General features: G+C 38.7%; 1 protein-coding gene across 7 annotated transcripts in view; it reads right to left on the bottom strand.

The window, feature by feature from the left end:
* The window catches only part of RAD51B (RAD51 paralog B), a 648,418-nt gene that overhangs the window by 371,152 nt on the left and 262,282 nt on the right, over nt 1-14,984 (bottom strand). Inside the window, exon 8 of one of the 7 annotated variants that reach the window (XM_058567178.1) lies at nt 185-1,456. The exons of the other annotated variants lie outside the window; for them this stretch is intronic. Coding sequence (XP_058423161.1) covers nt 1,229-1,456 — 228 coding nt within the window. The 3' untranslated portion in view covers nt 185-1,228. Of the gene's footprint in view, nt 1-184; nt 1,457-14,984 lie in introns of those variants that run through there. 7 annotated transcript variants of the gene reach the window in all.

Here is a 14,984-nt window from a genome sequence, read left to right as displayed (position 1 = left end):
CAGTAAGACAAGAGACTTCTTTGAAAAAGTATTAAATCTACCAAGCCTAACCCCATAAGCATGGCACAGGGTATGAAGAGGACTGGGAAAGAAGTGCTGTAAATTCTGATTAGTGGACCTCGAAACTGATGTGAATTTGGCTTTGCATCCCTGAGTGGCAGAGAAACCTCAGGATTTATCAGAGAGTAGGATAAAATTATAAGAACATTTTTATGAGTTGTGGCTGGCAAGCCCTAGCCTGTTAAAACTCTTTAAAAACCAATGCCTTGGTGGAGGTAACATTTACTGTTTACTGTAGCTCTGGTTGTTAAGGGTTATTGCTAAGGTCCCAGTTTTCCATGACATCAGCAGCATTCCAAGGGAAGTGTGTGTCAGTGACTTTCAGTAATGACTCCCTTTTCCAAATGCTCAAAGCTTCTGCCAAGCTGCCCTACACCTGCACACCAGCTGAGTTGGAGGAAAAGGAAAAGCAAGATGGATTAAGTGGGATTTTTGTCTGGGTTCCGTAATGAGACTAAAGGCTTTTCTTCCTTCAGTGTTTGGTTTTGGGCAATAAATTGATGCCAATCCCTTTAGGAGTGACATGACTCATCCTTAACTTTTCACAAACCAATCGGACTATCTGTCATGACCTCTCGCTGTCATATTCTGGACTGGCCTTTTAAGAGATTTCTTCTGCAGGACAAGTTTAGGGCTTAGTGAGATGATCAGCATGGCATGCCAACACTCTGGGAGGGTTTCCAAGGGAGGCATCTGCTGCTCCCCGAATTAGCAGGACACAGAAGCGATGAGGAGACATTACTGTGCAGCTGCTTTAAGGATCACCTGGCTTTCACCATTGCAGACCAGGTGCATATTCTCAAGGCAGCAGCAGACCTCATTCCAGAGGCTGTCCTCACCAAAAGAGGGATCTGTTTCACTTAATCCAAGGGTGCCTACTGCCCGATCAATAAGCTTGTGAGTGGTAGTGGGGCCAATACTAATTGTGTACTTACACAAGACCTTTCTTCCCAAAGGTTCAAAGCATTTTATTAACATTAAACTCAGTAGTCACAACCCTCTGAGAGGTGGCAAATATTAGTTCAGGTGGGAGAAACTGTGGGATGGGGTTGAGGAGAATTAAGTCCTTTGCCCAAACTGAGGCGGTGGCAGAGTTCCTGGAGCCCCCAGCCCCACACCTTTACCGCTTAGGTAACTGACCCCCTTTCAGGGCTTGCTCCATTTCTGCCTAGGCTACATTAACCTGCTTCTTTATCTCAATCCAAGGGTTGTGAAAACAAGCACTGTCAACGACACAAAGCTTGAAGGTGTCAAAGGAAAACAAGAACAATTTTATGTAAAGACAGAGGAACGTCCTCTTAAGGGTTTTGATAAGAATGATTTGTGCATTCAATATCTGCTTCTCTGAATGACACAAGGCTGAAGAATCAATCTTTCTGTACCTCAGTTTTTCCATCTATAAAAGCAAAAAAAAAAAAAAACACATTTAGAATATCTCCAAGAGATGTTTTGAAATTTTAATAATCAATGTTTTACCTTGCATAGAGATCTTTGAGGGAGGATCTCCGAAGTGCCAAAAAATGCCATCTTTTACTGTATATTACATAGCTCTAGAGGAAATTCCTTTAATTACTGGTATATTTGTTCTTAAGAAATAGCAATTCACGTGTTTTCAAGCGATTTTTTAAATAAAAAGTCTCTATAAGTACGAAAAAAAAATAATCACCTTCATCTTGCAGAAACAACACGGAATTTTTTTTTTTTATGGTTGTAGGGGTGGCATCTTCTGTGGTTTATGGCAGCCACAGACAAACATACTAACAAAAACGGCTGTGTTTCCCAATTTCTCTTAGACTGCATCAAAAAGAATTCGAACATGAAAAAATAGTAAAGAAATCATTCTCATTCAACCATAGATTGCCTACAAAGATTGGAAAACTCACCTCTTGGTTTCAATTCCTGAAATATAAAAGTGTGCCCAGAGTAATCTCACATTGAGTCCTGAGTCTCAATTCCCCTGAATAATTTTAAAGGGGGAATTCTACAATTATGGCTTGTTAGCAGAAGATTGAGCTATTACCAACTAGAAAACAAGTCTTTCAATAAACTTTTTGGTACATAGAATTAACAAAGTTATCCCTGAGACTAAATTACACAAATCATTTTCATAAATAAATAAATACATAAATTAGGAAGCAGAGAGAGAGAGGGAGAGAAGGAGGTTTTCATCCAAAATGCTTAAATCCTAAGAAAAGAGAATTGGGAAAAAAAAAGTTTCTTTACTTCTTGAAGATAAAAGATTTAATGAGTTACTAATCCCTCAGTAAAGTTCCTTTGGTAATTGCCCTATTCTAAGCCACACTAATTTTGCTGGGAGCCTTTGCTGTTAAAAGACATTGTTTTATTATGTTAAACTACACAAAAGCAATGTAGCAAAACGGCAAAATATGCTTCTGATTTTGTTATGCTACCAACCTATACTTATCCAGAAATTTTAACTGCCAAGTGTCTTTTATCTAATGCAGACTACGTCTTTCACCACCCACCCTTCACCACATGAAGTAACGTCATTAGGAGTGGAAAACTCTGTGGGAATAAAAACCTGAGCCCTGGAAAAAAGTACTAAATGGGAATCTGCCTCCAGCTCTGCAGATTTGCAAGCTTGTTCTGGCCTCTTGGGTCTGGAAGCTAAACTTTTGTGCCCAGAATATGGCTGGATGAGGAAGGCAGTCTCAAATCACACCCTGAGGGCTAGGGACAGAACACACAGTCTACAGTCCTCTAAAGAGGTCTGAGGGCTTGTGCTACAGAGATCCTTTCTCATTGGTCCTTGGTGATGTCATGCCCATGTCTCCAGGGCCCAGGAAATGCACCATGACTAATGGAGTGCCTCCTTTGTGAATACACATTCCATCTCAGAGGAGCAGCAACAGGCAGAGTTTCAAGGCAAGGAAGGCCCAGATAGAGAATGCCAGTCAGCCATGCACAGAGGGCCTTCAGTAGTCCTGAAATAGACCGCTCTTGTTCACCTCCTCGGAAAACCCTTTAGCAACTGCCTGTAAGCCTGCGGCCTGTATTACTGCAGGACAGTAACCCTAAAACTGGTTTGTTTTGTTTTTAAAATTACTCTCTTTAGGGAAAGAAAAGTGGGCATTGTAGTAGGACACACATCCTTACAGATTCCTAATGTATTAAGGCAGGGTTGGCAAACTTTTTCTGTAAAGGACAAGATAATACAAATTTTAGGCTTTGCAGGTCATATGGCCTCTGTTGAAACGACTCATTTCTGCCCCTGTAGTGCAAAAGCAGCCACAGACAACACCTAAGTGAATAAGCACGGCTGCGTCACAGTAACACCTGGTTAACAAGAACAGGCTGCGGGCTGCTTTGGCCCATGGGTTGGAGTTCGGTGACTTCTGTATTAAAGGGTGAATCACTCCTTCCTCTGCCACATACTCAGGCCAAGGTACTCTCAAATAAGAGTGTGGTTACAGGAAAGGATATGAAGGAGTTTCCACAATATACATGTGATGGTTACCCCATGCAGAACCTACAGGTAGTTTACAAAGAGGCAGTCCAGCCCAGGGTTTCAGAATGCAGGCTTGGGAGTCAATCAGCTGGGTACAAATTCTGACTCTGCCATCTCTGAATTTAAGGCCTTGGACAAGTTACTTTACTTCTCTGAGCCTTGGTTTCTTCATCGGCAAAATGAGTTTCCAAATGATTCTTACTCTAGGATTAATATGAAACTTCAATGAGATATATATTAAGCAAAGCGTTATGTTGACCTTCAAAAACAAAGTTTAAGAGGTTTAAGAGGCAAAACGTTTATTTGGGATCAAAGAATTACAATTTGGAGAGCATGGATTCAGGTATAAACTCAAATAGTGTCCTGCTAGGAAGTAAAAGTCAGGGGCTTTTATTTTTTTTTCATTTTTTTATTTTTTTTGTGAGGAGATCAGCCCTGTGCTAGCATCTGCCAATCCTCCTCTTTTTTTGCTGAGTAAGACTGGCCCTGGGCTAACATCTATGCCCATCTTCCTCCACTTTATATGGGACGCCGCCACAGCATGGCTTGCCAAGCCGCAGCGGAGCGCGCACCCTTAACTGCTTGCGCCACCAGGCCAGCCCCAAGTCAGGGGCTTTTAAAGGCAAAGAAGGAAAGTTGTATTACAAAGAATTTGAATTGGAGTGGAGGCAGAAAGCTAGTCTTGGCTAAACATTGATTGACTATTGCTTCTATCTTCAGAAAGGCAGCAAGATCACAACAAGATCAGTCTTTGTGATCAGGCTATCCATTCTCCTGCTGACTTCTCAAACAATTGCTGTTTTGGTGCAGTCCAAAGGTTTGGCCCAGTTCAAGGTTCAAGACAGCAAGGCAGTTTCTCTGGAAAGGCAGCTCCGATTCCATTTTAAAATGGCTCCACTAAGTCAATTTTGACACGTAGCATAGTGTGTGGGACCCCATAGTGCTCAATAATTATCTGCCATTATTGCTAGATTTTTTTAAAAAGTGACCATTATTACTATCCCTGATTGCAGTAGCCCAAAGTGAAGACGCACAGACCACCACAGATGCTAGTACACTGTGAATTTCTATCCAATTCTATTAATATCTGTTAATACTGTCATCATCTTTAGTAGCTGCATAGAATTCTCCATGGAATGCACCATAACTGAACCAAATTCCTATTGTTCAACATTTGTTTATTGGCTTTTGCCATTATAAACAATAGTATGATGAACATCCTTAAACTAACACCTTTGAACACTTGTTCAATTCTGTTCCTTAGGACAAAAAGGTATGTACATTTTAAAGAATTTAAAATTATTCTGCCAATTGGCTCTCCAAAAAGGTTATACCAATTTCTATTTCTACTAGCACTGAAAGAGAGGATCTGCTATCTAACATTCTTGACAATACTACAACTATTTTGTTTTAACATTGGAAAAACTAAGACCCGGAGAGGTCAAATCACTTGCTCAATTTTAACGAAAAATGCTTAATGTTTCCTTTGGTCTACAACTTTATAAAACATTTTATAATTATTTTGATAATGGCTAATCATTCCAGAATCCATATGATTGGTAATTATTATTAATAATCCCATGTTATGGTTGAGAAAGCTGGATTTAGAAGTTTACTTAAGATAGCCAAAGTTCTCCAGATAAGGCAAAGGATATAGAGGAACACAATCAAGCTAGAAATAAACTCTGTCCTATTATGGGGCCGTGCAAGGCTCACCACAACATCTCAGGAAAAATTTAATTTTCAAACAGCAGAGAAATACACTGCCTTCTCAGGAACTAATTTAATTTTTCTTTCTTTTGGCCAATAGTTAATCCAAACAGAGCCCTTTTATTTTTTTGCTGTGAAACTAAATAAGTCTATAAACCAAATGTCCTCTTCCCAGAGGAAAAACTTAAAACACCTGAGCTTTTGACAAGAAAGTCATAGATCTAGACATTTGTTAAAATTTACTTCATTCACTCTATCTTATTATCTTGCTTTATTTTCTTCCTAACACTTTTACAGTTTGAAATGTGTTACTTGTTTGTAACAACTAAGTTCCATGAGGGCAGGAATTTAGTCTCATTTACTATCTTTTCAGTACCTAGAACAGTACCTGGCACATAGCAAGTGATTTATAAATATTTATTGGATGGATGGATCCTGTCAGATGCCATCTACGTATTTCCCTAGCCGTACAACCTCCAAGACAGGCAGGCTTTGGCATGAATTATACATTAATAAGCACTGTCATTCCCTATTTACAACACTGCAAAACAAACCAGCTTCCTAATGGAGACGCAGCCTGTCTCTCACCAGCAGAGTTCCTAGCCAATTATATCCCAATCAAAGCTCCCCTATTAGTTGAACCATGCCACACGCTGGCATATGCTGGCATACCATGATCTCCCACCTTACCCCTTCACCTAGGAGATGCTACCGCTGTTACCCTTGTAAGCATGTGTACTGGTTTTGTTTTACGTATTTGGTTTGTCTGTCTCCAAAAGAGCCTCCCAGGTGGATCAGTAATTATTTGAAGTTCTAAAGACAAATATACCACCTGTTCACTGAGCATGGTATGGTAGTTGGCTGACTATCCAACATCCATTCTGTCCCAAATGATTGATCTGGAGAGTGACGTCAGCATCATGGCAGAGTGAGCTTTCCCGTGAACTCTTCCCCCGACAAGATACAACAAAAGCAACAGTCACAGACCAACACCGGAATCCCAGACAGTGAAAAGCTAGAGCGGAGGGATCCACACTGCCGCACATCTGAGAGCAGAACGTGCTGGGCCCCCGGAGGAAGTGGGGAGAGGTAAGGAGAATTCCTCTCCCTCCCCATCAGATCAGTGATCCCGGTCCGCGCGGCTCCCAGAGAGGGGGGAGGGGCGGCCCTCGGCGGGAAACCGTGGCTCTTCGGACTCTCTCAGCCAGTGGGAAACTCCGGCACAGAGGACTCAGAGGAGCCACAGGGCTATCATCAACATCTGAGCACCCCAGAGAGCGGATAAAGAGGGGCAAACGAGAAGCCTCCCACGTCAGGGACCCAGAGGGCAAAAGAGAGAGCTCCCTCCTCCCCGCAAACCGGACTCTGCAGCTCAACTGACCAGACCAGACCTAGCGATCCGTGGCAGACCAGACCAAGTGATCCGCGACAGACCAGACCAAGCGATCTGCGGCAGACCTGATCAAACGACTGGACCCGTGGATCGCAGCGGGGAAAAAAAAAACAAAACTGCGGATCGCAGCAGAAAAACCGGGGCAGAGCGCAGGGGCTTAGACTACACAGCCCTTTACCACCAGACAGTGGCAGCAGGTGGAAATTGCAACCAGAGATTTCCAGGATGAGGAAAAACAAAACCAACACAGGAACCACAATGCAAAAATATATGAAATCACCAGACCAGAAACAAAATGACAAGCACCCAGAAATCAACCCCCCAAAGACACAGAAATCCATAAACTAAATGACAGAGATTTCAAAATAGCTATCATAAAAACACTCAACGAAATACGAGACAACACAGACAAACAATTCAATGAGATTAGGAGTTTCTTCACAAAAGAGATTGAAATCATAAAGAAAAACCAATCAGTGCTGATGGAGATGAAGAACACAATGGAGGAGATAAAGGAGAATCTGGAATCTTTAAAGAACAGAGCTGACAATATGGAGGAAAGAATTAGTACTTTAGAGGATAGGAATACAGATATACTCCAGATGGAAGAGGAGAGAGAACTAAGACTAAAAAGAAATGAAGAAAGACTCCGAGAAATATCTGACTCTATTAGAAAATGTAACATAAGAATTATAGGTATTCCTGAGGGAGAGGAGAGGGAAAGAGGAACAGAGAGCCTATTCAAGGAAATAATAGCTGAGAATTTCCCAAATCTGGGGAAGGAGCAGGAAATACCAGTAAGCGAAGCCAACAGGACACCTATATATATTAACAGACAAAGGCCTTCACCACGACACCTAGTGGTAAAGCTAGCCAGGGTCAACGACAAAGAAACAATATTAAGGGCAGCTAGACAAAAACAAAAATAACATACAAAGGAACTCCCATCAGGCTCTCAGCGGATTTCTCAACAGAAACTTTACAGGCTAGAAGAGACTGGAATGATATATTCAAAATACCGAAAGACAAAAACTTTCAGCCAAGAATACTCTATCCAGCAAAAATATCCTTCAAATATGATGGAGAAATAGTAACTCTCCCAGATAAACAAAAGCTAAGGGAGTTCATGGCCACGAGACCTCCACTACAAGAAATACTCAAGAAGGCCCTCAGGCCTGAAAAAAAGAAGAGAAAGGGAACACAAAGCTTGGAGGAAGGAGAAAAGTAGGTAGACAAACTCAGAAAAATAGTAGATCTTTACCGGAATAGGTTAGCAACCACTTAAATACTAAATTGAAAGATCAAAGGAAGAAATTCACCAAAAATAAATTTAACCTCATCACTGTAAACACACAGCCACAACACAAAATAGAATAAGGTATAACAAGAACGACTTAGAAGGGGAAGAGGAAAGTGACTGAATTGACTTAGTATAAGGAAATAGGAGGCCATCAGATAATAGACTATCTCATACACAAGATTTTTTGCCCAAACCTCAAGGTAACCACTAAACAAATAATCAAAGCAAAACCACATATGATAAACAAAGAGAAAACTAGAAGAGTCATAAGACAGAACAACCAAACTGAATTGGCAGTCCAAAACAAATGGGACAAGAAACAAAGGAAATGCAAAAGAACCAGAAAATAAGTGACAAAACAGCAACATTAAGCCCTCATATATCAATAATTACCCTAAATGTAAATGGATTGAACTCTCCAATCAAAAGATACAGAGTGGCAGGATGGATTAAAAAGCAAGACCCAACAATATGCTGCCTTCAGGAAACACATCTTGGCACTAAAGACAAGCACAGGCTCAGAGTGAAAGGATGGAAGACAATGCTCCAAGCTAATGGCAAACAAAAGAAAGCAGGTGTTGCCATACTCATATCAGACAAAGTAGACTTCAAGATAAAACAGGTTAAGAAAGACAAAGAAGGGAAATATATAATGATAAAAGGGACACTACATCAAGAAGACATATCACTTATAAATATATATGCACCCAACATAGGAGCACCAATGTACATAAAGCAACTATTAACAAACCTAAAAGGAGAAATCAACAACAACACAATAATAGTAGGGGACCTTAACACCCCACTTACAGCAATGGATAGATCATCCAGACAAAAAGTTAATAAAGAAATAATAGACTTAAATGAAAAACTGGACGAGATGGACCTCGTAGACATATACAGAGCACTCCATCCAAAAACAGCTGACTACACATTCTTCTCAAGCGCGCATGGAACATTCTCTAGGATAGACCATATGTTGGGAAACAAAGCAAGCCTCAATAAATTTAAGAAGATTGAAATCATAACAAGCATCTTTTCAGACCATAAGGCTATGAAACTGGAAATGAACCATGAAAAAAAAACTGGGAAAGTGACAAAAATGTGGAGATTAAACAACATGCTACTGAACAACCAATGGATCATTGATGAAATTAAAGGAGAAATCAAAAACTATCTGGAAACAAACGAAAATGATAACATGCCATATCAAACCATATGGGATGCAGCAAAAGCGGTCCTGAGAGGGAAACTCATAGCGATACAAGCCCACCTTAACAAACAAGAAAAAGCCCTAATAGGCAACCTTAAATTACACCTAACAGAACTAGAAAAAGAAGAACAAACAAAGCCCAAAGTCAGCAGAAGGAGAGAAATAATAAAAATTAGAGCAGAAATAAATGAAATTGAGACCAAAAAAACAGTAGAAAGGATTAATGAAACAAAGAGTTGGTTCTTCGAGAAGATAAACAAAATCGACAAACCCTTAGCCAGGCTTACTAAGAAAAAAAGAGAAAAGGCTCAAGTAAATAAAATTAGAAATGAAAGAGGAGAAATTACAACGGATACCACGGAAATACAGAGGATTATAAGAGAATACTATGAGAAATTATATGCCAACAAATTGGACAATCTAGAAGAAATGGATAAATTCTTAGACTTATACAACCTCCCAAAATTGAACCAAGAAGAAATGGAGAATCTGAATAGACCAATAACAAGTAAAGAGATTGAAATAGTAATCAAAAACCTCCCAAAAAATAAAAGTCCAGGACCAGATGGCTTCTCCAGTGAATTTTACCAAACATTCAAAGAAGATTTAATACCCACCCTTCTCAAACTATTCCAAAAAATAGAGGAAGATGGAACACTTCCTAAATCATTCTACGAGACCAACATCACCCTGATACCAAAACCAGACAAAGACAATACAAAGAAAGAAAATTACAGGCCAATATCGCTGATGAACATTGATGCAAAAATCCTCAACAAAATATTGGCAAACCGAATACAACAATACATTAAAAAGATCATACACCATGATCAAGTGAGATTTATACCAGGGACGCAGGGATGGTTCAACATCCACAAATCAATCAACGTGATACATCACATCAACCAAATGATTGATCTGGTCCTATGTGGCCCAATACGGCATCCACTAGCCATATATGGTTATTTAAATTTAATTTTAAAAACTCAGTTTCTCAGTTGCACTAGCTACATTTCAAGCGCTCAAGAATTGCCACATGTGACTAGTGGCTACCGTTTTGGAAAGCACAGATACAGTACACTGCCATCACTAAAGAAAGTTCTATTGGATAGCGTGGGATCTTGTCAAACACGGTAATCCCATTCACCTTGTCTGAAACTGATTTTTAAATGGGCATGTAACAGAATTCTGGTCAATAAAACATATGGGGAAGTCTGTCAAGTGGCTTTTGGCAAAGGATTCCCAAAATTATTTCTAAAAAATTATTTCTAAATAATTTTATGAGACATTTTTTTATGTGAGACTTATTTCTAAAAAAGTCTCACAAGAGATAGTCCCTCTTCTGTCTTCGGATAAAGCTGGTTTAGAATGTGATGGAAACAGATTCTCCTCTGAGAATTCCAGCAGGAATGCAGCCCTGCCAACACCTTGACTTTAAACTTCTTACCTCCAAAAACCTAAGAAAATAAATTTGTATTTTTACGTCACTAAATTTGTGGTAATCTGTTAACAGTAGCAATAGAAAACTGATATAGATGTCTTCCCAAAGTTACCCAGCTTGTATTGGTAATGCTGGAACTCAAATCTTCTGATTCTAGGTCCACCTAGAATTTCCTGCCACCAAAAACTTATATATATTACTTCCTTTTCTGTACTGCTTTTTCAAAGATACGAAAATCTCAGTTTGATGCCCTTCTTGTGTTGTATGGAAAAATACCTGATAAACCACAATATAGGCCTATTGTGTAGTGGTTAAGAGCATATAGCCTCTAAGGCCAGATGGACTGGTGTTGAATCCTGGCTCTGCTGCTTATGAATTGACTTTGGTACTTTCGGGCATAATAGCCATTCTGTGCCTCAGTTTCATCATCTATAAAATGGGGCTAATAATATTATCTATCTTATAGGTTTATTATGAGGAGTTAATTAGTTAATATCTGTAAAGAGTATAAAACATGCCCAGAACAGAGTCAGCAGTATGTGTTTGTTACAATGAACTTTAAAAAACATGGCTGATCTGCGATCTGTCATATGTGAACCTGCTCACAACAAACAAAATATTAAAGGCTACTGCATAACAAAGAATTTAACTTAAAATTAAATTTTCAACTCACTAAAATGTTTTCCTAACTAATTTTGATTTTGAACTAACACAGTTTAGATCCTATTTTATAATTTTCTCTCCGGGCAAGTTACAGTTAGGCCAGACTTAAATATATAAAAAAAGATATATTTTAGCCTTAAATATATACAAAAATATATATTCTAGCCAGACTACAAACAGGTCAGCCAGTTTACAGATAGAAAAAGTGTCTCATTTATACCATAAAACCAACATGGCATCACAGTTTTTATAAATGATACAAGACCAGGATTTTTAAAACCATGGACTATGCAAAAGGCATTAGATTAACTGGCTCATTCAGATGGCCAGGCTTCATTTTATAGAATATGGTGAATGGAAGCCTTTGAGATCTCGTACTTAAAATCCTAAACCACTCTTAAGGTAACTTAAGGCTCTGCCAAAAATTTCCCCAATTGGCAAGAAAGTAACTAAATATGAGGATTTTCCTCCTCATGACATATTCTCATGTGTATGCTTGCAAGTATTACTTGCTTGGCTTGGCTTTCATTTTAATGGAATGCAGCCACTCCCAAACCATTAAAACCATTCACTGAGATTTGGACGCACTGCAGTTGGGATGAGTGAGAAAGATTCTGTAACAAGAGATGGGAAATAAGGTTATTTAATTGAATCAGTGAAACATTCACAGGAAACACAAACTTATAAAAATAAGAAATAAGAACAAAAATGTAAGCTCCATGAGGGCAGCACCTATGTCTATCCTGTTCCCATTATAACCCTGAACCTAGCACAATCCTGACACACTGGTAGGTGTGCAGTATTTGTGGAATGAACAAATGGACTGCCAAAAGGAGAAGCCAAAAGCTAAATGTGTATAAACAAAGCACATGGAATGTGGCTGCACTGTCTGGTACGTTTGGGATTGTGTGGAGAGGAAAATATTAGTAATGTGAGGTGTCTTTATTTGCAAAAGTCACTGGTACAAGTAGAATCCCATGTCCTCTGTCTGTAATGAAATCTTAATGATTTCTGTAATCATTCACTGTAATGAATCATTTCACTGTAATGAAATCTTACTGAAACTACTTCCTTAAAAGAGCTGAATTTTCGTTTTCTTCATTAATTAAAACACCACTAAAGAGAAAAAACATTTCAATTTAACCATGTCTGAGCTGAGAAAGGAGAAAGCTGAGCAAATAATTTGGCAATTTAAAATTCTTTAGATCACAAATACGCAAAAATCTATTCCTTCATGACTTAAAAATAGAATCATCTTCATGAAAATTTAAAACTTGTGCTCTGCAAAAAACCCTGTTAAGAGGGTGAAAAGAAAATTTACAGCCTGGGATAAAATATTTGTAAGCCACATATCCAACAAAGGACTTGTATCTAGACTATGAAAAGAACTCTCACAACTCAATATTTAAAAAATAAACAATCCAATTAGAAAATGAGCAAAAAGATATGCATGATATTTCACCAAGAAGATACACGGATGGCAAGTAAACCCATGAAAAGATGTTCAATATCATTAGCCATTAGAAAAATGTAAATTAAAACTACAATGATATATCACTACATACTTATCAAAATGGCTAAAATAAAAATTAGTGATAACACCAAATGCTGACAAGGATGTAAAGAAACCAGATTACTCATACATTCCTGGTGGGACTCTAAAATGGAATAGCCACTCTGGAAATAGTTTGACAGGACCTTTTAAAACTAAAAATGGATTTATCACACAACCTAGGATTGCACTCTTAGGCACATATCCCAGAGAAATGAAAACTTATTTTCACTTAGAAACTTGTACATGAATGTTCATAGCAGCTTTATTCATAATAGCCCCAAACTGGAAATATCTGAATATCCTTAAAAGGGTGAATGGTTAAACAAACTATGGTACATCTATACCATAGAATAATATTCAGCAATAAAAAGGAATGAATTATATATCCATACAACAACTTGGATGAACCTTAAGGAAATTATGCTGAGTGAAAAGAGTCAATCTAAAAAGAATACATACTGCATGATTCCATTTATATAACATTTGTGAAATAACATAATTATAGATATGGAGAACAGATTAGTGGTTGCCAGAAGTTAGGGAATGGGGGATGGTGGGGTGTGACTATAGAGAGTCTTATGGTAATGGTACAGTTAAGTATTTTGATGATGGTGGTGGTTACACAAAGCTACACAAGTGATTAAACTGCATAGAGTTACACACACACAAACACATACACATACACACACAAATGAGTGCATATATAACTGGTGAAAACTGAGTAAGTTCTATGGATTATACCAATGTAAGTTTCCTGGTTTTGATATCATACTAGAGCCATGCAAGATGCGAACATCACAGGAGGCTGGGTGAAGGGTAGATGACACCTCCCTGAACATTTCTTTGCACCTTCCTGTGAATCTATAATTATTTCAAAATAAAAAGTTAAAAAAAAAACCCAAATGATCTTAAAACAAATCCTTTAGATTTAAGAGTGTTCTATCCCTTTGAAGGTAATCTATGTGATTTTAAGTCCCTAGTTCCCATTTTTCCTGTAAGTATACAAGACCCCTCCTCCACCGGACATTCATTTTTAAATAATAAAATATTTTCCTCCATTCTCAAACTCAAAAAAAAAATAGCTAGGTAAATATTCCCTAGTTTTCAACCAAAGTAATCCTTGAGTTAAAATACAGAGAAAAAGAAAATTTCAGATATAACCCAAAACCATTATGTACCTGCCTTATCTAGAAAGCAGTGGGAATCTTTGTATCTCCAAGTTAGGAAGAACATAAGGGTCTTCCAGTCCAGATTCCCACCAACATAAGAATCCTTTCTATAATATCTCTGACTGGTCCAACCTTTGTTTGAACACATACAGTGACAGAGTAAAGGACACTTATTGTTTTGCCTGCCCACCACATTCTCTTCCGACAAAAGCATCTCTCTTTCTTCTGTGAACTGCTTTTCTCAACTCTGGTTCTATCAAGAGCCAATTTTTCCCCATACCCCAGTTCAGTCCAGAGAAGGCACCTGAACCAAATGGAGTGTCCTGCCTCCTAGCCATGGTTTATTTGCCCAGAGTTGGACACCTGGCCCACACTGGACCAGAGCCTTTTCCCAAGATTTTTCTCACTAAATGTGACAGAGAAAGCAAGTTTCTCTGCAGTATTGTGAGATGTGAAACTCAGGCACTCTTAGCAGCCACAGTTCATGTGATGTACATGAGAGAGAGTCTGCAGAGAAAGAAAATGAAGCCAATACTGAGAAGCAGAGATGAGAGAAAGAAATAGGGCCAGCTGCATTCGAGTCTCAGGTTCTAGTTTTTTCTGAGGCACACTGGGATGTCTGCCCTGCCCACAGTTTGGCTGGTCAGTCCTTTCTCTGTTCATATGAGATATTCTTAGTATTTTCTAATAGTTTTCTCTTTTTACCAAGCTAGTGCAAGTCAAATTTCTGCCACATGCAACCAAAAGAATCCTAATAAAAATGGGAGGTCCATAATCTCACAATGATTCTCACATTCTCACAGAACATTCTCACACAATGCTCTTCCTCAAGCTAAAACACAATAATGGAATGGTTGACATTCCAACCATTGCCCTACATCTGTACCAAGTCTCACCTCTTCTCCAAACATTCAAAGATCATGATCACATAACTTGTGGACATCTGTTATTTTTTGACTGTACAGCATACATTTCTCTATTATTTTAATAATAGCACCCCAATTCTTTGGG

The sequence above is a fragment of the Diceros bicornis genome, chromosome 24 (assembly GCF_020826845.1).
Source record: "Diceros bicornis minor isolate mBicDic1 chromosome 24, mDicBic1.mat.cur, whole genome shotgun sequence".
Lineage (NCBI taxonomy): Eukaryota > Metazoa > Chordata > Mammalia > Perissodactyla > Rhinocerotidae > Diceros > Diceros bicornis.
This window is presented reverse-complemented; position numbering and strand designations above follow the sequence as displayed.